The sequence below is a fragment of the Stegostoma tigrinum genome, chromosome 2 (assembly GCF_030684315.1).
Source record: "Stegostoma tigrinum isolate sSteTig4 chromosome 2, sSteTig4.hap1, whole genome shotgun sequence".
In the NCBI taxonomy this organism is placed as follows: Eukaryota; Metazoa; Chordata; class Chondrichthyes; order Orectolobiformes; family Stegostomatidae; genus Stegostoma; species Stegostoma tigrinum.
Genome location: NC_081355.1, coordinates 86,087,621 through 86,113,669, shown reverse-complemented (window position 1 = coordinate 86,113,669; position 26,049 = coordinate 86,087,621). Strand labels below are relative to the sequence as shown.

Here is a 26,049-nt window from a genome sequence, read left to right as displayed (position 1 = left end):
CACATCTCATTTACCTCCCCTACTTCTTCAAATGCTGCTGTCCACATTCAGCACTGCAAATGTGCATGATGTGACAGACCACAAAGGCAGACAAACATGAACACTGCTATTGCATTTGCCACTGTGTCTGCATGACCAGGCCAAAGAGATTTTTTTTATATAAAGAAGGAAAGGTAAATCATTTTGGAAATTTACATTATACCAGTGGTAGTACCAAAATTGGAATGTGCAAATTGCTATTTAGAAGTAAATGTGGCATTTTGAAGGTACACCTTTGATTATTTTTGATTGATAGTATGTCTCAAGGACATAGAGTTGCAAGCCCCTGCCTTTGTCAACAACATGAATTTGTGTTGCACGTTTAATGTAGTAAATTTTGTTTCACTGGAGTCTAATCAGAGACCTTCATGAGACTTGGATAGAGGTGCAAAGTATTTTCAGGAGTGAATTCTGTCGAAAATTGATAGCGTAGCTGCTTATGCTCACAATTCTTGTGTTCAATGTGATGTCTCATACCTTCTCAGAAAAGGTGTGTTTAGGTCACTACTTCAAATAATTTTCTGATCTTCAAAGAAAATACTCTCAGACCTAACCAAAACCCTTCTGACTGTTTTAAAACTCAACTTCCAAATGACTTTGCATAATACATCCATATCACACAATAAGTTTGTTGACACAGTAATTTCTGAAAGGGAGAAAACATTACAGGGGAAACTAGACAAATTAAAAAGGCGCGCAACAGTGTAGCATAGAAAGATCTATGTGGGGGATTGTGAAGTCACAAACTCTGTATCCAACAAAGATGAATGAGAATTCTTCTTTAAAGACGTGAGACTCCAACCTCTTGAAGGAACAAAGTTATTTCAGTATTAATGTAAATAAACATTATTGCTAAAAGTTAATGTAGGTGTACAGAATGTACTTGAAATATAGTTCTAGTTAATTGGATCCTGGTTATCTTGTAAAATTGGTCATTATCGTAAATGTAGATTGTTTGGGTATGCAATCAGGAATTGTTTTCTCAGACAGTAACGATATTCTGGACTTCTGATCACCAAAATTTTCTATAGTTTTTATTAGATAAGGGCATTAATTAAAAGAAACCAAAAAAAAGGATAAATGAGTTGAACTGTAAGGGATTGACGATAATCAGTAGAATGATAAGTTAGGCTTGAAGACTTCGCTACTTAAAACTGAAAGTGATCAAGTCAGGCAGCATCTTTGGAAAAATGAACTTCATTTTTGAGGTCTGTGAACCCACCTTTTGGTATAAAACCATTAACCTGAAATGTTAAAGTTGTTTCTGTCTCCACAGGAATTGCATAACCCATTGAGCATTTCCAGCATTTTCTGTTTTAATTATTCAATTCCCAAGACTCCTTGTATTTCTGATATTTACAGTATTTGGCTTTTGTGTTATGAAGTTCGGTGTTCTGCTTAACAGAGCGAGTGAAATATGAAACAGCAGGAATGGAGCAAGACATGAGCAGACAATTCTGCCAGGCGGTTTTAGTTCTTTGGTTAATGCAACTACTTACCTTCTCTGATATAAAGATAGTAAAACAGAGATGAAATTCTAGAAATGTGGAGCAGATTAATCCATGCATAGTGAATGAGGATGTCAAAGGACATTAACAGAAAAAGGAGAAACAAGCCTTGCTGCTCCCTTCTTGCCCTGGAAAGCCAGGATTCTTGAATATCCAGACAACAAACAAGCAAAAGATTCCACAGTCTCAAAATAAATCTAGTTTCATAGTTCTGAATTTAATGCTGTGTCCACACCCTGGGATGGATGGTCAGTTGATACCCTAAATATTGAAGCGCAATGACTTGATGAAAATGGATCTTCTGCTAACAGCTGTAATTCAATTTTTAAAAACTAGCAATTTAGCTTATAACACAAGGTAAAATGTTGTAAGATGGCAGTGTTTTCACTCTGTTTTGTGTGTGACCTATGTATTCTACAAATCATCAGCATGAGGAAGGTTTTCTTTATTTACTTCATTCTACTTTTTCGTTAGTGTTTGGATCACTCATGCACCCTCTGGTCTTTTCCCTTTGCAGCCAGATCTTGGGTAGAAGGTTCACTAGGATGACCCCTGGTATAAAAGGGGTTTTTTTTTGAGCAAACTGGAATTTACAAGAATGTGAGGTGATCTCACTGAAGTATACAGGTATCCTAAGGAGCTTAAAAGGCTAAATACTGAGAGATGCTCATCATCTCAAGCCTGTAACATTAACAGCGGTAAGATCAGAGTAAGGTGGGAAAACACATCTGACTCTTCAAATAGTATAAAGTGAACAAGATGATTTTGTTTTGTCACGCAGTTTCTACGTCCTGAGTTAACAATTCAGAGAACAAAAAATCCTGTTTTTGTCTCTTGAATTCCACATGAAGCATTTCACACTACGGCTGGCAGGAATCTCACAGATGATACCCTGCCTCCCATCCCACAGTTCCAAACACTGTCTTTGTTTGTAATTCTTCACATTACACTTTTTAAGTTTCCTAATGTTCTCCCTCATTTCTGCAAAATTAAGCTACCTTGTTAATCAAGAACTAACTATATGCTAAATTGGGTCAATATTTGGCAGATTGCAGAATTGATCTGACTATACAGTGTGCAATTTCTTGAGTGTGACAGTGTAAAACAAAATTAACTTAAACAACGCATCATCCTCTGACACTTCCACCATCTACAATCCGACCCCACCACCCAAGACATTTTTCCATCCCCACCCTTGTCTGCTTTCTGGAGAGAGCACTCTGTCCATGACTCCCTTCTTCGCTCCACACTGCCCTCCAACCCCACCACACCCGGCACCTTCCCCTGCAACCGCAGGAAGTGCTACACTTGCCCCCACAACTCCTCCCTCACCCCTATCCCAGGCCCCAAGATGACTTGCCATATTAAGCAGATGTTCACCTGCACATCTGCCAATGTGGTATACTGCATCCATTGTGCCCGGTGTAGCTCCCTCTACATTGGGGAAACCAAGCGGAGGCTTGGGGACCGCTTTGCAGAACACCTCCGCTCGGTTCGCAATAAACAACTGCACCTCCCAGTCGCAAACCATTTCCACTCCCCCTCCCATTCTCTTGATGACATGTCCATCATGGGCCTCCTGCAGTGCCACAATGATGCCACCCGAAGGTTGCAGGAACAGCAACTCATATTCCGCTTGGGAACCCTGCAGCCCAATGGTATCAATGTGGACTTCACCAGTTTCAAAATCTCCCCTTCCCCCACTGCATCCCTAAACCAGCCCAGTTCATCCCCTCCCCCCACTGCACCACACAACCAGCCCAGCTCTTCCCCCCCCACCCACTGCATCCCAAAACCAGTCCAACCTGTCTCTGCCTCCCTAACCGGTTCTTCCTCTCACCCATCCCTTCCTCCCACCCCAAGCCGCACCCCCAGCTACCTACTAACCTCATCCCACCTCCTTGACCTGTCCGTCTTCCCTGGACTGACCTATCCCCTCCCTACCTCCCCACCTACACCTTCTCCACCTATCTTCTTTACTCTCCATCTTCGGTCCGCCTCCCCCTCTCTCCCTATTTATTCCAGTTCCCTCTCCCCATCCCCCTCTCTGATGAAGGGTCTAGGCCCGAAACGTCAGCGTTTGTGCTCCTGGGATGCTGCTTGGCCTGCTGTGTTCATCCAGCCTCACATTTTATTATCCTGGTTCACTAGTAAGGTGGTTTGCTCAAGCCAGAAATTGAACAAACCAGTTTGGATCTTTTACATAGTGTACTTCCAAGCTGCCAGCAAAATTTCAAAGTAGGTATTAAAACAAAAATCTGTCTACCTGTTTGGTTGGATGGATCTTAAAGATTCGGAGACATTCAAAGACAAACAGGCAGTTCACATAATGTACTCGGTAACAGTAGTCCCTCAAATGACATCATTAAGATAGATTAACTGTTCCACGTGGGACATTGTTTGAAAATTTCAATCAAAATTACATGCGCTGAGATAATAGTTATTAAGCTACGGAAGTAAATCACTGATTGTAAAGCAGTTGGGGATGCTCTGTAAACATGAAAACCACAATGTTTCTAACTTGAGTGATGTTGATTATTCACGTTAGTCAAGAAAAGTGATTTGTCAGCTTTGGGCCATTAAATGTCAAAGCCAATGCAAAAATAGTATTAAGTCATAGAAAATTGCTTTCTGATGGTGCACAATCCTCCTTATTTTTGTTTGGTATTTATAGCTCTGTTGACGACACTCCTGAAATCTGGACCAGGCATTCTCTTATACACCAATAAGAACCAGATCATCTGAACACTGGAATGGATTAATATGTCCTAAAATTACTGATCTTTATGAATTGTCTAAGCATCTACGTAGTTACTTCCTTGTGTTGCTTTAAAAATAGAACATGCAAGTACATTACATTGAGGTAGTTGTTGCATTGAACTAGAAAGTATGGCATCTTTGTCACAATAAACTCTTTATTATGTAGAGAATGATGTGAGGGACAAGGAAAGCTTCAGTAGTAATTGCAAATCAGTATAACATCTTCAATTTCCCCCTTCTTAATCCACAATGCTTAGGTATACATTGCAGATGCACAAGTGCTCTGTCTCACTGAATGAAAACTTAGTCGTTAAATTCTACTTTGATAAAAATGTTGATTTTTGTACTGTAGATTTTATTAAAATGTTTAAATTCAGTAATATTTACAGAAAAGAAAACTTAAGCAACTGCTTAGCCTGTGAAAATACATAACTTCTATCCAAACTATAGTAAGTGATATTAATGTATGCAATGTTCTGTGGTTTTCAAACAAGATCCTGGTCATCTCCTTACATCCCTTTCAAATTGTTAATAAATAGCGCTGTAATTTTTTCATAGGTTAATACCTGGATATTCAGTAGAATATTTTGCTTCAGTTCATTATATTTCTGACAAACCAAGATACTACAGGTGATGGAAATCTGAAATTATAGCATAAAATGTGAGGCATATTTTGCAGATCTGAAAGAATCTGTGACAAGCCAGATCTAAACATTCCGATTCTCCCTTTCTCCGCAGATGCTACCAGACCGGCTGAGTACTTCAGCATTTTATGTTTTCACTTCATTCTCCTTGGCTCTGCCTCAGCTCTAACTGCTGTATATCTGTGTCAAATGTCATTCACAAAAGAACTTTATCTATCCAATTGCACCCGATGAATTACCTGCAAAGACTTCGATCCTCACTCTCAAAGTTAACCCTGAAAGGCACATAATGTGGACTATTTGTAAGAGAGCTGTTGTCAGATTGGCAGCCAGCGGGTGAAGTTTCCATCACCTGTGTTGAATTTCATATGTGGTTCAGTGTCAAATTTCATTTGGTAACACTTGTAAGGCACAAATGTATCTGTGTGTCCATATTTGTGTGTGTGTGTGTGTGTGTGTGTGTGTGTGTGTATATGCATTGTAAGTACCATGTCTTTGTATCCGTACAATTTACAGCAGATTTAATTTAAATAACTTGTCATTATGACACGCAGGAGGCCTTTCAACTCATTGACTGTAGTGCAATCAATTCAACATTATTCCCAGCTCTATCTTTGTAGCCCTGTAAATTTATTTCCTATTCACTTTTTAATATTCTGGGATATGCCTAGTGAACATCCTCCTTAAATTGTTCATAAATTGTGTTTGACAGGTTTGCACCAGTAAATGAACATAACTGTCAAAGAAAGGGCTGCTGTTGAAGTGTTTTACCATTTGTTTAGACACTCAATCGATGTAGCTGACAGGTGGCATTTGTTCACCATTAAATCACTGTCACTAGTTGAACAACAAAAATGAAACAATAGGACATTTTTACAGATGTACAGTCTGATTTGTATTTAAAAATTACAAACATAATTTTCTGGTTGGTCAGAATGCAGAGATTTGGACAATTCTGCATATCATTTGCAAGATATTTCTAGCCCGCAGTAGGAAATAATAACATTTGACTTTGTTCTTTCTTTTAAAGAAGGTATTTATATTCTTGCTGGACCACTACCAAACATGGGATAATTCTTAGTGTAAAGGCCACATTATCTTAGTATCACAAACAGAAATTGCTGGAAAAGCTCTGGCAGCATCTGTGGAGGGAAATCAGACTTAATGTATTGGTTCCAAGTGACCCTTCTTTTGGTTTTTATTACACATTATCTAAGTGTTCATCATTTTAAGTCCAATATTGTTGATGAGCCTTCAGTAGAGAACAGTGTACTCTTAAGCATAGGTGTTAACAAGCAAAGGCTACGTGCATTATTCTGGAATGAGTGAAGATTTGTGCTTAATCAACTCCGCTTTCACACATGATATTGCTAATCAACTGTCTGGAGACTTATTTTCCATTGGGATCAAATCTGTTTTTTGTTCATCGTTTCAGGAGCTAGTTTATGTATTCAAATTCAAATTCGTATTCAGGTTAGCACCATTTTGTATTGCATTCACTGTTTCAGATTTCCTACTTTGGCAGTACAGCTTTACAGCACAGTTTGTATTTGAAGATTATGTACATTGACTTCTGCTTGATTTGGAATTGAAACATTCAAAAATATCTTCACACCTTTTTGTGAGACGTTGCAAGCATGCAGTAGGAAATAACAGCATCTGACTTATTTATTTTTAATCAAATTCTTTATTCTTAAATTCTTAAATTTAAGTTCTTCACTGTGGTCACCTTCTTGGTTAATTAATGTGTCTCTGCTTTGAAAATTATGGCCTCATAATTTGATAATAAATATTGGTAGACAGGAAATACCCCCTCCATGTTATTTTAAATTGAGAGATCAGGAGGGGATTTTAAATGATGAGCATAATTACAAAATCAACTATTATTCTCATGGAAGAAAACACTAAGTATGAGAAGCAAATGCAATGCATAGTGCCTTCTCTGAATACGCTTAAGTGATGTGCATTAAAGGAATTACAGAAATTTGTTCCACAATAACTTCATAATTAAATGGCCTGTCAAAGTTTCTGGTTACCTTGGCTATGGACGGTCACTTCAGCAATGATTGATTTTCCCCCTTACATCATCATTTTAGATGTCTAGAAATCATGCTATTAAACTTTGAATAGATTTTCACTTGGGCTGTCCAATATAACAACAGAAAAGGCCCAAAAATGAACAGCCACCCTTTTTGACTTCAGGACTCTGGCCATCATTATCTTAAATAGATTTGCTGAGCAACTGGAACATCTACCTAATTGTCGCCGCTCCTATATCATGCAAACTGGAATCCTTCAACGTACAGTCGGAAGACTGAAGCTATTCTGTTTGGTTGACAGCACAAATTCCCTTTCCCAGACACCACCCCCATCCCTGTCCTAGCAATTATCAGGCTAAATAAGACTGCTCATAACTTTCTTATCATATTTGAGTGTGAGATGAACTTCCAAAAACACACTGATGCATCAGTTAAACTGCCTATTTGTACCCTCCTGGTAATATTGTCTGATTCAGCCTGAGTTCACTTTCTGATACCCTCTTCCATTTCTTTATTACCCTTACCCTTCACACAATCTTAATTTCTTCCTATGTCATAATTCTCCCCTAGTTCTCTTGACCCATCTCATGTTGATGTACATTGGTTCCTGGTAAGCAATGTGCCAATCTAAAAATCTTGCCAAGGATGAGAATCCCTTAGTGGCCTTGCCCCTCCCTATCTCCGTAACAACCTGCAGTCACACAACCCTCTGAGATACCCAGTTCCTCCAATTCTGACTTCTGGCGTTCCTAATTGCTTCACCATTGATTACTACTGTTTTGGCCCTAAACTCTGGTATTCTGTTTCAAAACCTTTTTTTCCCCCCCTTAAGTTGCTCCTTAAAACCCCATCTGTCCCAATGTCACCTGAACTAAATGAAAAGTTAGATTGTGTACTTTGGAAAAGTCATATTATTAGATGGAAGAGGAAATCCTTTGAGACCAGGCCATGACAGATGCAGTTATGAAATGGAGCAGATATGGCCCAGGACCATGCCCACCAATGTGTGATCCCGTCCTATGTAGACAGAAAAGGAAAATGCATTAGAATTGGTAGAATGGAAAGCTGTATCATTCAAACGGATGCAGCAGAGACCAAGTAGCTGGAAAATGGAATAAAGTCTATATAAGAAATGGGATGGTAGGAGCTTTAGTCATGTAGTTTTAGTTTTACTGCAGCAATTTTTTGTTAGTTGCTTTGTTGAAATAAACTGGTTATTTGAGCCTCACCTAGAGTATTGCATCAGTTCCATCCACTGCACTTTAGGAAAGATGTGAAGACATTGGAGAGAGTGGAGAAAAGATTCATGAGAATTCCTCCAAGGCTGAGGAATTTCAATTACAAGAAATAAGTAGAACTAAGGCTGAGATTTGATAGTGGAATTGAAAATAAATGGACTTTGGTCAAAGTGAACAGGGAGAAACGGTTCCCACTGGAGAAGAGAATGTACAGATTTAAATTGACTAGCTTTTGCTAAGTTTGCAGATGACAAATAAATGAGGTCTCATTGTGACGACGATGATAGAGTCATCAAATGGATATAGACCGGACATGTAGGTAGACAAAGTTGACACATGAACGTTCTGTGGAAAATTTGAGGGTCTGCACTTTGGCAGGAAGGAAGGAGTACTGAATATTATTTAAATAGAGAAAGGCTGCGGAAAGCCACAACTCAGGGATTGTTCTTCCCAGCGTTGCCTTGGTCTTCCTGCCTTTTGTTGGTACTTGTGCATAAATCACAAAAAGCCAGCATCCAAGTTCATCAGCTAATAAGGAAGACAAATGTGTTGTAGCCCTTTATTTAGAAGGAAATTGAGTATACAAATAGGGAAGTCTTGCTTGAACCATGCAAGACATTGTACAGTTCAAACCTAGAATATTATGATCAGTTTTGGCCCCCTTATCCAAGGGAAAGTATGCCAGCATTGGAGGCAGCCCAGTGAAAGTTCACTAGTTTGATCCTGAGTGGGAAAGGATTTTCTTAGGAGGGGAGGTTGAGTAGTTGGAATGTACTCATTTGAGTTGAGAAGACTGAGAGATGATCTTAATAAAACATAAGATTCTTGAGAGCTTGATAGGATAGATGCTCAGAAGCCCTTTCCCCTTGTAAAGAATTCTAGTGCCACTAAGCATAATCCCAATAAGTGATCATTCACTTAAAACAGAGGTGAGGAAGAATTTCTTCCCTTAGTGCACAGTGAATCTGCAGTTCTTTACCATGTAGGGCAGTATGTGTTGTTAGTGATATTCAAGACTATAAGATTTTTAATTAGTGAATTGAAGATCACATGGTAAAGGCAGAAGTGCTAGTGAGGTTTATCAAATCAGTCATGATCTCATTGAATGGTGGAGCAGACTCGATGGGCTAAACGGTTTAGGGAATATCTTGCTCTAAACTAAATAACCAGTGCAAATAAATTATGCAAATTATGGGAGAAGGGTGAGTCGTTGACATGTACCTTAAATTAGTGAAATGTACCACAGATTACTCAAACTGTTGTTTGTAATTTCTCTCACATATTATCTGTCTGGCACGTGTGAACACACCTTCCTCCTCTCAGCATTTGTAACAATGTAAGATACCTAGCATTGGGTTAGGCTGTCCTCATCCAGCTTGTGTTACTGCACAGTTGCCCATGACCGCACATCTGTCTGACCCTTGTTTGAATAAATGTTATCCTGGATACCTTTGGGTTTTGTGGGGAACTTTCTAAATGTGCCAAAAAACCTCAACACATGATGTGCAGCAACAACACATAACACACTCTGGCTGCTTTCACAATGAATTCGAGGTTATTCTCATATCTTCCACTCCTAACAAACCTCAGCTAGTCAAGAATTTTGTAGACTGACTTTTCCCACAAACCGAACGCCTATCCTATAGTTGAATTGTTGTTGGCTGCTGTCTAGTGTTGTAAATCATTCTCACCCTCGCCTTCAAATTCTTCCATGATGTTGCATCATTGCATCAAGTGAATCATCACAGATCACTGGCTTTTCTCTCTAAAGCATCATCAAGAAAGTACAGCTTGTTCTTGTTCTACTCATTTACTACACTTTTGAGATTTTGAAAATCGTGGAAAGCACTGTACCTTGTTAGCACCATTTTAAAACCACGCAAAAATTGTTCTGCTCATTGTCTTTAGTCTCCCTGCCTATTACTGTTAGTCATCCCAAATATCCCTCCGTTTTTCCATTATCAATTTATATGCTTACCCAGAGGTCTGAATGTTACTTTTTTTTTTCATGCAACAAACCACTAGATGAATTTGACATTGACAGAATGCAGAGCTGGGCTGAGGATTGGCAGATGGAGTTCAACCTGGATAAATGCGAAGTGATGCATTTTGGAAGGTCGAACTTAAATGCTGACTATAGGATTAAAGGCAGGATTCTCGGCAGCGTGGAGGAACAGCGGGATCTTGGTGTTCAAGTGCATGGCTCCCTCAAAGTTGCCACCCAGGTGGATAAGGTTGTTAAGAACACATATGGTGTTTTGGCTTTCAATAACAGGGGGATCGAGTTTAAGAGCTGCGAGGTTATGCTGCAGCTCTGCCAAACCCTGGTGAGACCACACTTGGAATATTGTTTCGAGTTCTGGTCGCCCTATTATAGGAATGATGTGGAGGCTTTGGAGAGGGTGCAAAGGAGATTTACCAGGATGCTGCCTGGACTGGAGAGCTTGTCTTATGAGGAGAGGTTGACTGAGCTTGGATTTTCTCTCTGGAGAGGAGGAAGAGAGGTGACCTGATTTGAGGTGTACAGGGTAATGAGAGGCATGGATAGAGTCAATAGCCAGAGACTTTTCCCCAAGGCAGGATCGACTGCCATGAGGGGTCATAGTTTTAAGGTGTTAGGAGGAAGGTATAGAGGAGACGTCAGAGGGACGTTCTTCACCCAGAGAGTTGTGAGCACATGGAATAGTTTACCAGTGATAGTTGCAGAAGCGAAGTCATTAGTGACATTTAAGCAACTGCTGGACATGCACATGGACAGCAGTGAATTGAGGGGAATGTAGGTTAGGTTATTTTAGTTTTGGATTAGGATTATTCCACGGCACAACATCGTGGGCCAAAGGACCTGTACTGTGCTGTACTTTTCTATGTTCTATGAATATAGTGTTGTATTTATCATTATGCAACTTGATCTCTTTGCAGGAGGCACCACCTGAAACTACTGGTCCATTGCCAGCAACAGAAGAGAGGAAGGAAAAGGTTCCGAGCCCACATCTGAGCCACCTCGTTGTTTTAAATTCCGCTGAAACACTATACGGCCTTGCAGAAAGGGTTGTCGCCACAGAATCTTTGTAAGTTGCACAGCAAATTTTGATGGAGGGTTGAAAGCACTTATTTGTTTTCTTTGTAAGGGAAGCTTGAAATACACAAGCTATTTACCATGGAACAGTATATACTTGTCGCAGATTCATAGAGTATTTACCACAGTCAGGTCAATTGGCCCATTATCAAGCCTACCTGTGACTTTCCCCTCATGAACCAGGTAATTTAGTTCCTTTCTTGCTCATTGCTGATGTACTTCAGTGTGCCTCTTTTATAAACAGTCAGGCAAAAAACACTTTGACTGTGATCCACCAAGAATTTGTGACAGAAGTGTATCTATTAAGAAAGATGCTTTCAGGATAATTTCTACTTGTGCTTTGGTTTCATTTTTAAAGTGAGTCATGAGAAATAGCAATTACGTATTCTGACATTTTGTAAATAAGCACCAAATGAAACACAAATCTAAACTAAAAGTTAGCTATTAAAGCAGTAATGAACGTCTGATGGCTAAACATTTACATTAAATGATTAAGGAAATCCTACTTTCTGGAATCTCTTGCTTAATCCTTCCAATTAATGTCATCACTTAGCTGTTGGTGGTTAGTTAATTTCTCCTTTTCATTGTTTAGAATCCATCTTCTGTGCAGGTATCTCTAGTAGTTAAGACTTAGATGGTGGTGGTGGAGTAGGCTCGTCCATTCCGCCAATGACAACTTGCTTTTTTTTTAAAAGTGTTTTCTTTAGTTTGTTTCTTTTGCTACTTATTTAACTCCCGGAGATAGCTTGGCTGTGATGATGCTGATGGCATTGTGGCTTCGTCAGGTCCAGAGTGTGGCAGCAGCTGGGGGCCTAAAGCCAGGACGTTGACGGCCCATGGCATTGAGGCTTGTTGCAGCCTGGAGCATGGCAGGAGCTGGACGCCTGGGCTGGTACTTTAACAGGTTGGAGGTCAAGACTTAAATGCAGTAAGAGTGAACCCAACACAGCAGTGAGGGAGGACCCCGGACATTTCTGGCAGCGGTGAGAGCAGGCAGCCTGAGGTCCCCTGGAGTGCAGACCAAAGCAAAGGAGATCGAGCCCTTGTAGTGAGTGCAAGCTCAGCATGGCTTAGCACTTAAGAAAGACTGTTGAATTTTTTAAACTTTTTTTTTCAACTTAATACTAAGGAGGACTGTAATGTTTGACCTTTTAACCTTGTTTCTTTATATTTCTACTTTGTACCTGAGATTTTATACCTAGGTACCTTTGTGCTTAAGATGGTGCCAGGAACGATGACATTTGTACACTTTTTTTCACTGTACACATGTACTTATGTTCTTGAGTGCACATAACAATAAAATCTATAGCTATTTCTGCATGGAAATTGTTGCAAGTTCATAAGACTTGCTGGTAGTCTAATGGATAAAATGTAAAAACTATGTAAGCATATTAGCTGAGATATTAGTCAGTCATTTTCATTTAGTCAGTGACTTGAATCCTTCCCAACCCTTTATTTTTACATTCAGAATTATCTTTGACAAGATATCAATCTCTTGGACTTTGACTGTGTAAAAAAAATCTTGAATAGCAGTTGTTAGAAATATGATTGAGAATTGATGAAAGCAGTAAACTAAAGAAATATGTTATAAAACTTATGTTTAAAATCAGTGCTTCAAATGTGGAGATGGAGGACTGTAACCAAAGCATCATACATTGTTACTTGGCCAGATTATTTGCCCCTTGTTATCCATTCTTATCAAATCTCCTGACCATCAATGTGAAATCTATCCCTCTCTTGGATGGGATAGAATGAATGATTTGCTTTGACAATAAATTTGAAGGTGAATTCATAGTTTGAAGTTGTATTTCATAGATGCACCTCTTCAGAATTCTCAGATAGAAGGGCCTCTTCCTTAGTTTCCTGTGATATTCCAGATGATAATTGACAGGATACCTTCTCAAAGCTGCAACAAGTGCTTAATGATTAAATGACCTTGTATCTTTTTTCAGGGTATTTCTAGCTGATCAATTTGAATGTCTGCAGCCACATCTTGATGCCATGATGCCTTCAGCCAAGAAGCCTTTTTTGCAGCAGTTTTATTCACAGGTCAGGATTCAAGTTTTCCAGTGTAATATCATGATCAGTTGTGATAGCAAGAATTTTGCTCATTTTAAAGTGCCTATTTCTGAAATAAAATCACATCCAGTTATTGGCTTGTTGTGTTTAACCCTTTTTCTTCCCTTCTGCTCTGACATCAAATAGACTGTATCAACTGCAAGTGAGCTGCGCAAACCAATTTACTGGATTGTGGCTGCCAAAGCTATTGATTACGAACAGATGCTGCATCTTATGGCTAATGTTAAATGGGATATCAAAGAAATTATGTCACAACACAATGTGTATATCGATACTCTTCTTAAGGTAACTGAAAGCATGAAGATTATTGCAATGGCAAAGTATTACAATACATTAATCAGACAAGCATTTAAATTATTATGCAGTAATACAGGAATCTTTCTTGAACGCCTGTTTTGCCTTTCTAGTATATGCAGTACAGTTGAATAATTTTGAGCTGCTGATTAATGAGGCATGGTATTTGCTCGCTTTGATCTCAAATAATAATTTATACCATATTTATTAATTATAGGTAGCTATATCTCATGAATTAATTTCAACTGTATGTTAATTAAATAAATAACACTACAAGTGAATTCAAATCAAGCATCACAAGAGGTTTTTAAAAATATTATAATTAGCTCAGTAACCTCTTGCCTTTTTTGCATAAGGTACCCAGCAAGTCTAATTTACTACTGACTGCAATGTGATGGTGTCAGTGTTGCACTAGGGTGGACAAAGTCAGGAATGTCGCAACATCAGGTTATAGTCCAACAGGTTTATTTGAAAACACAAGCTTTCAGAGCCTCAGTCCTCCTTCAGGTGTGAGTGAGAGTGGTAGTGTCAGACGCAGAATTCTGTTAAATCTTTAATCAGCCAGAAGGTTTTAGTTGATTAATCTGTATATATAAATCCCTGAATTCCTTTCAAGTCACAGTTCTGAGAGAACTCACTGTTTTACCAGTGTAAAAAAAGAGGTGACACTTTAGGTCAGACAATGTGTGTTAGGTGTGAGACCCCGTTTAGAATCTGATGTTTTGGTTTGGAGTCAGACTGGTTTATTTCTAAAGTAGGAATTTATAAAACACCATATTGATTGTCTATAAAGTTATGTGCTTTTTGAACAAAACAAAGTGTATCTGCAAATATAAATTCATCCCATAGTTACATGTGTGTCGGGGGGAGTGGGGAAGAGGCAGAGCGCACAAGCGACGGGCGGGAAGGGAGTGCGCGTGTGCGCGCACAAATCTATGGAGTGAATATATATTTGCAGTTACATTTTATTTTGTTCAAAAAGCACTCCATTTATACACAGTCAGTCAATGTGACATTTTACAAATACCTACTTTGGAAATAAACCAGCCTGACTGCAAACCAAAACACCAACAGATTCTAAACAAGGCCTCACATCTAATACGCATTGTCTGTCCTAAAGTGTCACTTTTTTTAACACTGATAAAATAGTTAGTTCTGTCAGAACTGTGACTTGAAAGGAATTAAGGGATATATATATATATATAATATATATATATATATACACACACACATATTAACCAACTAAAATCTTCTAGCTGATTAAAGATTTAACAACATCTTAGTTTTGCTTAGTACAAACTCATGTGAACCTTTGATATTTTATTTACAAATTCTGTTCTTGATAGTACGTCTGTCACTATCACCTGAAGGAGGACTGAGAGTTTGAAAGCTTATGTTTTCAAATAAACCTGTTGGACTATAACCTGATGATGTGTGATTTCTGACTTACTGCTGACTGTGAATTGGAATATGTTACATTGCATAATTATTCATCTCAATTTCCATAGTTTTTTTCAATTTATTTATGCTGTTGATTACATAATTTATTATTTTTCTTCAACTTACATTTATTCCATTTCCCAAAGATTTATTGTAGGGTGAATTTTCTGTTCACGTCTTTAATCTTGTAATGCCTACGTGGAATACTTTTTCATGTGTGTTTTAAGCCGAATGCAATATTTTTGCAGCATATGCTGGTTTCCAATTATTCTGAAGTAGAATATTTACTGTAGTGTAGTGATTTGATTGCATTAACTCCACTCTAGCTTGAATCTTCCAACTGCAGTAATCATTTTCAGTTTGCTGCCCCTGCACCTAATTCCCGACATCCGCACCCTGTGTTTTTGGCCCTAATTTTTACAGCTAGAGGCTTAATTTCAATCCAGCTGACTCCTAATGCTGTAAGAGCATTGAAAGAAGCCAAACCACACCTCCTTTTACGCAGTTAACTGCCCTATTCCTGTAAATTAAGCATTTAAATGTTCTAGAACTTCATTGGAAAGCTATGGAGAGATGGCAGTGCTTTGTGGTAATAAAATTGACAACTATTCTGTTAGTGTTGAGGGGTCTGAGGCATGTAACTGGATGAAGGGCAGATTGTATTGGTGGGAGTTGGAAGGTTAAGTGAAGGGGTATGTTAAATTAGGACAGGTCAAATTGGGCATAAGAGTCTGGTCGATGAGTAGTGAGTTGTGGTGAGAACAGTGGTTATCGGTTTTATAGTTACCTGGGGTTGGAGCAGGTTTTGGCCCCTCTGATGTTTCCTGTGTAACTGTTCAGGCAAATGAGTTAGAGCTCCTGGAAGTCTTTCACTCTAACTGAAAGTTGGAGACTTTATCACAGAATTCAGGCTGACAGGTAATTATCCGTAAGTTTAAACTTCCAGATAAATTTCACAGTAACGACTGTAACAAATTCAAAACTTCTGAATTAACTAAATAAGCAACTTCTGGCTTAAGTTGACAAAAAGAAGATCGATAGAAATTAATTATTGTAAACAAATTACAGAAATCTGACTGTATCTCATTTGGAACTTCTTCTGGAAGTTAGACCAATACCTTTATACACCAGATCTGTCTAATTTTAAAGCTCCATTGTTTTAGAATTGTGAAGCCTCTGCTTAATCCTAAAGGACTGATGCCATTTAAGATAGGGGGAAAGCACTTCAATGGCCAAGAGACCAGCTCGGGGACCTAGCTGAGCCTTTGAAATCATAGCATGAGAAATAGGAGTAAGAGGAGGCCATTTGGCCTTTGAGTCTGCTCATAGGTTACCTCATGACTAAACTTAACTGCATTTCCCTGCCTGCTCCCATAACCCTTCACTTCTACGTCAATCGAAGATCTGTCTAACTCGGCTTTGAAAGTACTCGCTGAGTGCTTTCGTAGGCAAGTACTTAATTCAGGAAAGTACTCCATTCAAAGGCAAGTACTTAATAACTTAGTCGTCCTCTTGGTGAAATAAACACAGGCACCTGTGTCACTACTTGTAGGCTCATTGCATGACGTGCTTCTGCTTCCGACATCCACAACTTCTTAGTTGAAATACTTTAATCAAATATTCAACACCCGAAAGTCCCCAAATGGCCCTAACTGAGATTATAAATATTAGTTTTAAATGTAAACTGAAACACATGATTGACTCTTGACCATTCTGCAAACTTTGTGTTTTACAGAATCAACTAATATTTTGTGTTTTACCATCATCTGACTCCATGCCTCTCCTTGCACTGCGTTCTGCTTTCATCTTTCTACTTATGACATCTCTACCAACTTTTCCATCCTTGCACTTCCTGTGTAAGACTTGCAAAGTTTCATCCTTTGCACTCTTCATCTCTGCATTGATCCTGGTGAAATGATCCACTGACATGGGGGTCAGTTTACATATGTTCCGCGCAGATGACACCAGAGTCTACATTCATTGACTCTTTCTATTTCAGCACTTTCCACTGTTTCTATCCATTCTTGAATCAGCCAGCATTGCCACCAGATTAACATTTGAAAACTCCCGTCACAAATCCATAGCTTTTGTTATAGGTTGATCACAATTGTAATTTCCTTCTCAACCCCAAGATGAGCTGCAAATCTATTTCCTTTCTAATGGAAAGACTGCATCTGTTGCTGTATTCTTCTGCAACTGAAATTTTTATTGCTACATTGTTTCCTGTTCTCTCAAAATGACAAATTACAAAATCTTAATCTTGTGCCCTTCAAGGTGGTCCGCGTCTGTAAACACTGTGGCTGTTTACCCCTTCCCTCTACCCCTTCCCTCTACCCCTTCCCTCTACCCCTTCCCTCTACCCCTTCCCTCTACCCCTTCCCTCTACCCCTTCCCTCTACCCCTTCCCTCTACCCCTTCCCTCTACCCCTTCCCTCTAACCCTTCCCTCTAACCCTTCCCTCTAACCCTTCCCTCTAACCCTTCCCTCTACCCCTTCCCTCTACCCCTTCCCTCTACCCCTTCCCTCTACCCCTTCCCTCTACCCCTTCCCTCTACCCCTTCCCTCTACCCCTTCCCTCTACCCCTTCCCTCTACCCCTTCCCTCTACCCCTTCCCTCTACCCCTTCCCTCTACCCCTTCCCTCTACCCCTTCCCTCTACCCCTTCCCTCTACCCCTTCCCTCTACCCCTTCCCTCTACCCCTTCCCTCTACCCCTTCCCTCTACCCCTTCCCTCTACCCCTTCCCTCTACCCCTTCCCTCTACCCCTTCCCTCTACCCCTTCCCTCTACCCCTTCCCTCTACCCCTTCCCTCTACCCCTTCCCTCTACCCCTTCCCTCTACCCCTTCCCTCTACCCCTTCCCTCTACCCCTTCCCTCTACCCCTTCCCTCTACCCCTTCCCTCTACCCCTTCCCTCTACCCCTTCCCTCTACCCCTTCCCTCTACCCCTTCCCTCTACCCCTTCCCTCTACCCCTTCCCTCTACCCCTTCCCTCTACCCCTTCCCTCTACCCCTTCCCTCTACCCCTTCCCTCTACCCCTTCCCTCTACCCCTTCCCTCTACCCCTTCCCTCTACCCCTTCCCTCTACCCCTTCCCTCTACCCCTTCCCTCTACCCCTTCCCTCTACCCCTTCCCTCTACCCCTTCCCTCTACCCCTTCCCTCTACCCCTTCCCTCTACCCCTTCCCTCTACCCCTTCCCTCTACCCCTTCCCTCTACCCCTTCCCTCTACCCCTTCCCTCTACCCCTTCCCTCTACCCCTTCCCTCTACCCCTTCCCTCTACCCCTTCCCTCTACCCCTTCCCTCTACCCCTTCCCTCTACCCCTTCCCTCTACCCCTTCCCTCTACCCCTTCCCTCTACCCCTTCCCTCTACCCCTTCCCTCTACCCCTTCCCTCTACCCCTTCCCTCTACCCCTTCCCTCTACCCCTTCCCTCTACCCCTTCCCTCTACCCCTTCCCTCTACCCCTTCCCTCTACCCCTTCCCTCTACCCCTTCCCTCTACCCCTTCCCTCTACCCCTTCCCTCTACCCCTTCCCTCTACCCCTTCCCTCTACCCCTTCCCTCTACCCCTTCCCTCTACCCCTTCCCTCTACCCCTTCCCTCTACCCCTTCCCTCTACCCCTTCCCTCTACCCCTTCCCTCTACCCCTTCCCTCTACCCCTTCCCTCTACCCCTTCCCTCTACCCCTTCCCTCTACCCCTTCCCTCTACCCCTTCCCTCTACCCCTTCCCTCTACCCCTTCCCTCTACCCCTTCCCTCTACCCCTTCCCTCTACCCCTTCCCTCTACCCCTTCCCTCTACCCCTTCCCTCTACCCCTTCCCTCTACCCCTTCCCTCTACCCCTTCCCTCTACCCCTTCCCTCTACCCCTTCCCTCTACCCCTTCCCTCTACCCCTTCCCTCTACCCCTTCCCTCTACCCCTTCCCTCTACCCCTTCCCTCTACCCCTTCCCTCTACCCCTTCCCTCTACCCCTTCCCTCTACCCCTTCCCTCTACCCCTTCCCTCTACCCCTTCCCTCTACCCCTTCCCTCTACCCCTTCCCTCTACCCCTTCCCTCTACCCCTTCCCTCTACCCCTTCCCTCTACCCCTTCCCTCTACCCCTTCCCTCTACCCCTTCCCTCTACCCCTTCCCTCTACCCCTTCCCTCTACCCCTTCCCTCTACCCCTTCCCTCTACCCCTTCCCTCTACCCCTTCCCTCTACCCCTTCCCTCTACCCCTTCCCTCTACCCCTTCCCTCTACCCCTTCCCTCTACCCCTTCCCTCTACCCCTTCCCTCTACCCCTTCCCTCTACCCCTTCCCTCTACCCCTTCCCTCTACCCCTTCCCTCTACCCCTTCCCTCTACCCCTTCCCTCTACCCCTTCCCTCTACCCCTTCCCTCTACCCCTTCCCTCTACCCCTTCCCTCTACCCCTTCCCTCTACCCCTTCCCTCTACCCCTTCCCTCTACCCCTTCCCTCTACCCCTTCCCTCTACCCCTTCCCTCTACCCCTTCCCTCTACCCCTTCCCTCTACCCCTTCCCTCTACCCCTTCCCTCTACCCCTTCCCTCTACCCCTTCCCTCTACCCCTTCCCTCTACCCCTTCCCTCTACCCCTTCCCTCTACCCCTTCCCTCTACCCCTTCCCTCTACCCCTTCCCTCTACCCCTTCCCTCTACCCCTTCCCTCTACCCCTTCCCTCTACCCCTTCCCTCTACCCCTTCCCTCTACCCCTTCCCTCTACCCCTTCCCTCTACCCCTTCCCTCTACCCCTTCCCTCTACCCCTTCCCTCTACCCCTTCCCTCTACCCCTTCCCTCTACCCCTTCCCTCTACCCCTTCCCTCTACCCCTTCCCTCTACCCCTTCCCTCTACCCCTTCCCTCTACCCCTTCCCTCTACCCCTTCCCTCTACCCCTTCCCTCTACCCCTTCCCTCTACCCCTTCCCTCTACCCCTTCCCTCTACCCCTTCCCTCTACCCCTTCCCTCTACCCCTTCCCTCTACCCCTTCCCTCTACCCCTTCCCTCTACCCCTTCCCTCTACCCCTTCCCTCTACCCCTTCCCTCTACCCCTTCCCTCTACCCCTTCCCTCTACCCCTTCCCTCTACCCCTTCCCTCTACCCCTTCCCTCTACCCCTTCCCTCTACCCCTTCCCTCTACCCCTTCCCTCTACCCCTTCCCTCTACCCCTTCCCTCTACCCCTTCCCTCTACCCCTTCCCTCTACCCCTTCCCTCTACCCCTTCCCTCTACCCCTTCCCTCTACCCCTTCCCTCTACCCCTTCCCTCTACCCCTTCCCTCTACCCCTTCCCTCTACCCCTTCCCTCTACCCCTTCCCTCTACCCCTTCCCTCTACCCCTTCCCTCTACCCCTTCCCTCTACCCCTTCCCTCTACCCCTTCCCTCTACCCCTTCCCTCTACCCCTTCCCTCTACCCCTTCCCTCTACCCCTTCCCTCTACCCCTTCCCTCTACCCCTTCCCTCTACCCCTTCCCTCTACCCCTTCCCTCTACCCCTTCCCTCTACCCCTTCCCTCTACCCCTTCCCTCTACCCCTTCCCTCTACCCCTTCCCTCTACCCCTTCCCTCTACCCCTTCCCTCTAATCCACTTTGAATTCTCCATTCCTCCAAGCTTGTACACTTTGCCTCACCAATGGTAACCATATGTTCAATTACTACTTAAGGAGCGCAAATCTCCACCTGTTCACTTGTGCTATCTTCCTGAATGACATGGTTTAAAACCTATTTAATTGCCAAGTTTTTTTCTCCTGTCTCTTTTTATAGTTTCCACACCCTGGCTCCTCTAAGGACCTCTTCCAAGTGCCCTGGGATATTTTGCTACAATAAAAATGGGACAATATATAAGTTAATAGTGCGTATATACTTTAGACTAGGCTATGTTTATGTTTATGATTGGTATCTGTCCCTGCAGGAGTTTGAACAGTTCAATAAGAAGTTATCTGATGTTTCCAAACGAGTGCGTATACCACTGCAGGTTTCTAATGTCCTCTGGGAGCATTGTATTCGGCTGGCTAACAGAACCATTGTTGAAGGGTAAGTTGCCCTTAATTAGTACATCTTTGAAATTCCGTATTTAGAAATGGCATGATACCGACAATGTCTAGACAAGTTATGCCACGGTTACAGTGGGTGACAGGAACCTCTGCAGAATTCAGAGCTCATGGGTTTAAGTCTTTCAACTTCCAATTTTGTCAATGCATGTTCACTTGCACTTTATAGTACTTACAGAAGGTTTTTTTGTGGATTACGTTCATTAAGTAATTATAATGTTGGGATCAGTTTCAGCACGTTATTTTTAAGGGTCATTTTGAGTTGATACTACCAAAACTAGCAGAAATCAGAAATTGTTACATCCACACACTGTCATTTCTCAAACAAAAAGAAAAATCGGACAATTTGTCCTGTGTGAATTTCCAACTACTGCTGGTGTTTCCTGCTAGCAGTGTAAGGTTGGATAACCCCAATTACATGTTCAGCTGATTTGGCTGATATTTACATAGTTACATACAATTACATACACTCTGTTAGTAAGCTATATTCAAATCTCACCAACCAACCCCAGTTCAGATTTGAATTTATACATTGTTCAGTGGTTTAACACTATTCATTCAACTTTGGGACACTGGTTTGAATCCAAACTAGATTTACGAGAAGAGAGACTCCTCTGAGTAAATCAAGTTTGAACAGTATTGGACTCAATGACAAAAAATGTGAAATAACAGCATAGGTATGCCTCTAATTTCAGAAAAAAAACTTGAATCTTGTATAACATGGGGATCCAAGACAGCTAATAAGTACTTTTGAAGTGCTTTTTGTTATGAAGTTACTTCATATGAAGCTGTTCATGGTTCAAGAGGAATTACTGTTGTTCACAAAATGATGGGGAATCTTGACGTTGATTTGAGAAAGTAGTCAGAAACTCTGTTTAGGAACACATCGTTGTGGCAACTTCCTCTGAAATATCACTTAAGATCACATGTTCAAGTCTTGGAATGTGACTTGAATGTAACCTCTGACTCAGGCAAGACTGCCAATGTTGAACGAAAGGCCTGGGTTGACTTGATAAGCAATTGGGAGTATATTTTGAATTAACGATTTTTCACGTCGGAAGTTGTTAAGAGTTACAGCAATATTTTAATGAAGAAATTTAGAGCATAAAAAAATTCTAATTGATTTGTTAGTAACTGACTTACACAATTGGGGCCCAGTTCTGGTTCCATGGAAATGAAAAGATCGTCTTATATTTGTGGATTTTGTAAATGATTTGAATGAAGGAGTGAAAGGGTGGATTAGCAAGTTCATGGACAATACGAAGGTTTGTTGTGTTGTGGGCAGTGCAAGGGGCTGCTCTGGGTTACAAAGGGACATTGATAGGATGCAGAGCTGGGCTGAGAAGTGGCAGATGGAGTTTAACCTTGAAAAGTGAGAGGTGGTTTATTGTTGAAGGACAAACTTGAAAGCAGAATATAGGGTTAACAAAGATTTTTGGCTGTGTGGAAGAGAAGAGAGATCTTGGGGTTCATGTTCACAGTTCCCTGAAAGCGGCCACCCAGGTGGATAGAGTTGCTAAGAAGGCATATGGTGTGTTAGCTTTCATTTAATAGAGGGATCGAGTTCAAGAGCAATGAAGTTATGCTCCAGCTGTACAAAAGCCTGGTTTGGCCACGTCTGGAGTATTGTGTCCAGTTCTGGTCGCCTCATTACAGGAAAGATGTGGAGGTGTTGCAAAAGAGGTGGAGGAGATTTACCAGGATGTTGCCTGGAATGGAGGGAAGGTCTTACGAGGAAAGGTTGAGAGATCTAGGGCTTTTCTCTTTAGAACAGTGAAGGATGAGACGTGACTTGTTAGAGGTGTACAAAATGATCAGAGGTATAAACAGAGCAGATAGCCAAAGACTTTTTTCCTAGGGTGAGGGTAGCTATTACGAGGGGACATGGTTTTAAAATGAGTGGAGGTAGATATGGGGGAGACATCAGAGATAAGTTCTTTACTCAGAGTGGTAGGGGTGTGTAATGCATTGTCGGAGAGGGTAGTGGAGTTGCCCTCATTAGGAGCATTTAAGTGGCTATTAGATAGTCATATGGATAATAATATAAGGTAGGGGTGGATAGACATTAGGATTAGGGTAAAAGTTTGGCACAACATCGTAGGCCGAAGGGCCTGTACTATACTGTTCTATGTTCTGTATCTCAAGCTGCAAGGCAGTTTATGATTAACTTGAGTTCCAAAGACACGGAAATCTGATATACAAGGCGTTTATAATCGTAACATATTTATAGGAAGTTCATTGAAACTGTTAGTAATTTAAAGTTGCTTGGAGGAAATTTCATCTTGTTCGTTATTACAACAGAAACAACTAACACTCATTGGTAAGGTAGCGTTGGGGTTTCAAGAGCTACAAAAAGGATACTTGAGGTGGTGATCAGTGAATGGAACAGGTTGTGGACAGCTTTCATTAAATTATTTATTTTGGTGGATGAAGTTCAATCCCTGTACCTCTGCTTCTTCAAATGCCTTCAATGTAGTTATCGACCTTTGTTCCTCTCACTTGCTGTATTTTGCCTTTGCATCCACATGTTTGTACATCGAAATGAAGTGATTTGGTAACACTGTGTAGTTACCTCTGAAGAGATGAATCTATTTATTGAAAATGTTGCATTATCTCATTGGCCAACTCACGTTGAGGGAAAAAAAATCCTGTTTGATGTATTTACAAGTCATAAGTTACAATATATTAATGCACAGTAGCTAAGGATATTGCCATGTCTGTCTGTCATTGCAGGAACAGGCAGTTTTGAATATTCAAGAGTAGTTATTTCTGTCAAATAAGTCCTCTCTGATCACTTGTTTGTGTAAGACCAAACTGTCACTTACCAGGGAAAGTGTTTCAGGACAAATTCTTTGAAGGTGATTTGCACTTAAGTTCCTATTAAAATGTATGTCTGTAATAGTGCTGAACAATTCATCCACATTTCGCAGTGCACGTCCATGAAGTTGAGGTTTTTATTCGAAGAATTGTACACCATTCTCGTTTGACATGCCAATTAAATTTTAAAATTGGACTAGAAGATTATCTCTACTTGGCACTAGAGGATATTTTCAAATAACCCTTTCTAATGATGGCAGAGGTGTGAGCAAAATTTCAATTTTGCTGCAAAACATAATTAAACTTTATTCATCATTTTCATAATTTCTTTGACTAGGTATATTTACAGAGGTGTCATTTTCTTCATTCCCTTTCCACTATAGTTACGCAAATGCAAAAAAATGTAGTAATGAGGGACGTGCCTTGATGCAGCTGGACTTTCAACAGTTTTTAATGAAGTTGGAGAAGCTGACAGACATCAGACCAATTCCGGATAAAGAATTTGTTGAAACCTACATTAAGGCCTATTATTTGACTGAAAATGACATGGAAAGATGGATTAAAGAACACAGGGTAAGAAGGGAAAATGGCTGAAGATTTTCATGAACGACTGCAAAAATATTTTTGCAGCTGCAAAGTTTTAGATGTTAAACATGGATAGTTTCATGTCCTATAAATTAATTCTGTTAATATTTTAAGCATCAACCAACTGAACTCTCTGTAAGCATGTTATCTTTTCACTTTACACAAATTTGTTTTGCAAAGTTGAGTGACTTTTTTTCCATTCTAAAAGCTGACCTGTTTTCTTTGTGCAGGAATATTCAACCAAGCAGCTAACCAACCTCGTGAATGTTTGTTTGGGCTCCCATATAAATAAAAAAGCGCGACAGAAACTGATAGCAGCTATTGATGAGTCCGACAAGCCTAAAAGATAGCCCATACCAATGGTCGACTGTCATTCCAGCTGGCACAGGAATAAACAAATCCACCCTAAGTAAATAGATAATGGCTGTCTTGAGTTACACGCATTTATGATGCATGTTACTTGTTTTCTGATCAAAAAAAGCAATGTTACATGATGAACTGGGAACTGCTGCTTTAGTGTCTAATGTGTGTTACGGTTTAGCTTTATTCCTGTCTTGTTTGATATGCCCGTTCCTCTCAGTAATCCTGTTTTTAGAACCTACTTGAAAAATATTCACAATGTTCTGCTTAATTTTTGGTGGCAGCAGGTTATAATTTTTTTATCTGTTGAAATATGGGTTGTAAGGATTCTATATTGTAACAGAAGGAAACTGTATCTTAGTAGTGTTACTAAGTGTGGACTACTATATGTGTTGAAGCAAATGTTAGCTAAATTGGTTTTACAATCATTTTTTTCAATATGTAAAAGAGTACATACTAATAAATGAGGGCTTATGTTTCATACAGAACCACTGACTAAAGGAAAAGTTAAATTCTGTACATCCTCATTTAATTTGTTCTGGTATTAGAATTTGGGAAGTTAATTTTTTCCTTGTTAAAAGTGTATCATGGATTTGTATCTCAACAATAAAAAAGCGCAAACTGGGAGAATTTTTATATTCTGCAACGACTTGTGTTAAATCAGTCATAATGTTACATAGAGATTTTGAGTATGGACAGCAAAATTTTATTTTGCATGTCAATTTTCATCAAACGGATATTACAAGCTTCTTTGAAATAATAAAATAATTGTAAAATTAATTATAATTCAGACTTCCACTGTGTTGTCACTAAGTTTGCTCTCTAACAGTAAAGTTAATCCCTCCACCTTGTTTCTGCATATTATTTGATGTACCCAACCCTTTTCTTTTGATAGTTTCACTTTTTCTCATAAATGTTAAGGTGTATATTCTTACACCAATGTATGTATCTACTTTTTATTTTTAATTTCCCAATACTTTCCGTTGTGTTTTCAAGTATGTATAGGTGTATAGTTGAGACTGGTTTCATTTAAATTGTTGTTTTAAAATGGGCAGAGGGTACATATGAGTGCTATGCTCATGAGACATGCCTGTTGAAAATCTAACTTTGGAGCTAATT

General features: G+C 41.2%; 1 protein-coding gene across 1 annotated transcript in view; it reads left to right on the top strand.

The window, feature by feature from the left end:
* Positions 1-25,710, top strand: part of vps50 (VPS50 EARP/GARPII complex subunit) — a 164,963-nt gene extending 139,253 nt beyond the window's left edge. Inside the window, exons 23-28 of the mRNA XM_048557646.2 lie at positions 11,148-11,296; positions 13,257-13,353; positions 13,510-13,668; positions 21,030-21,151; positions 24,369-24,558; positions 24,801-25,710. Coding sequence (XP_048413603.2) covers positions 11,148-11,296; positions 13,257-13,353; positions 13,510-13,668; positions 21,030-21,151; positions 24,369-24,558; positions 24,801-24,920 — 837 coding nt within the window. The 3' untranslated portion in view covers positions 24,921-25,710. The remainder of the gene's footprint in view (positions 1-11,147; positions 11,297-13,256; positions 13,354-13,509; positions 13,669-21,029; positions 21,152-24,368; positions 24,559-24,800) is intronic.
* The last annotated feature ends 339 nt before the right edge of the window (positions 25,711-26,049 follow it).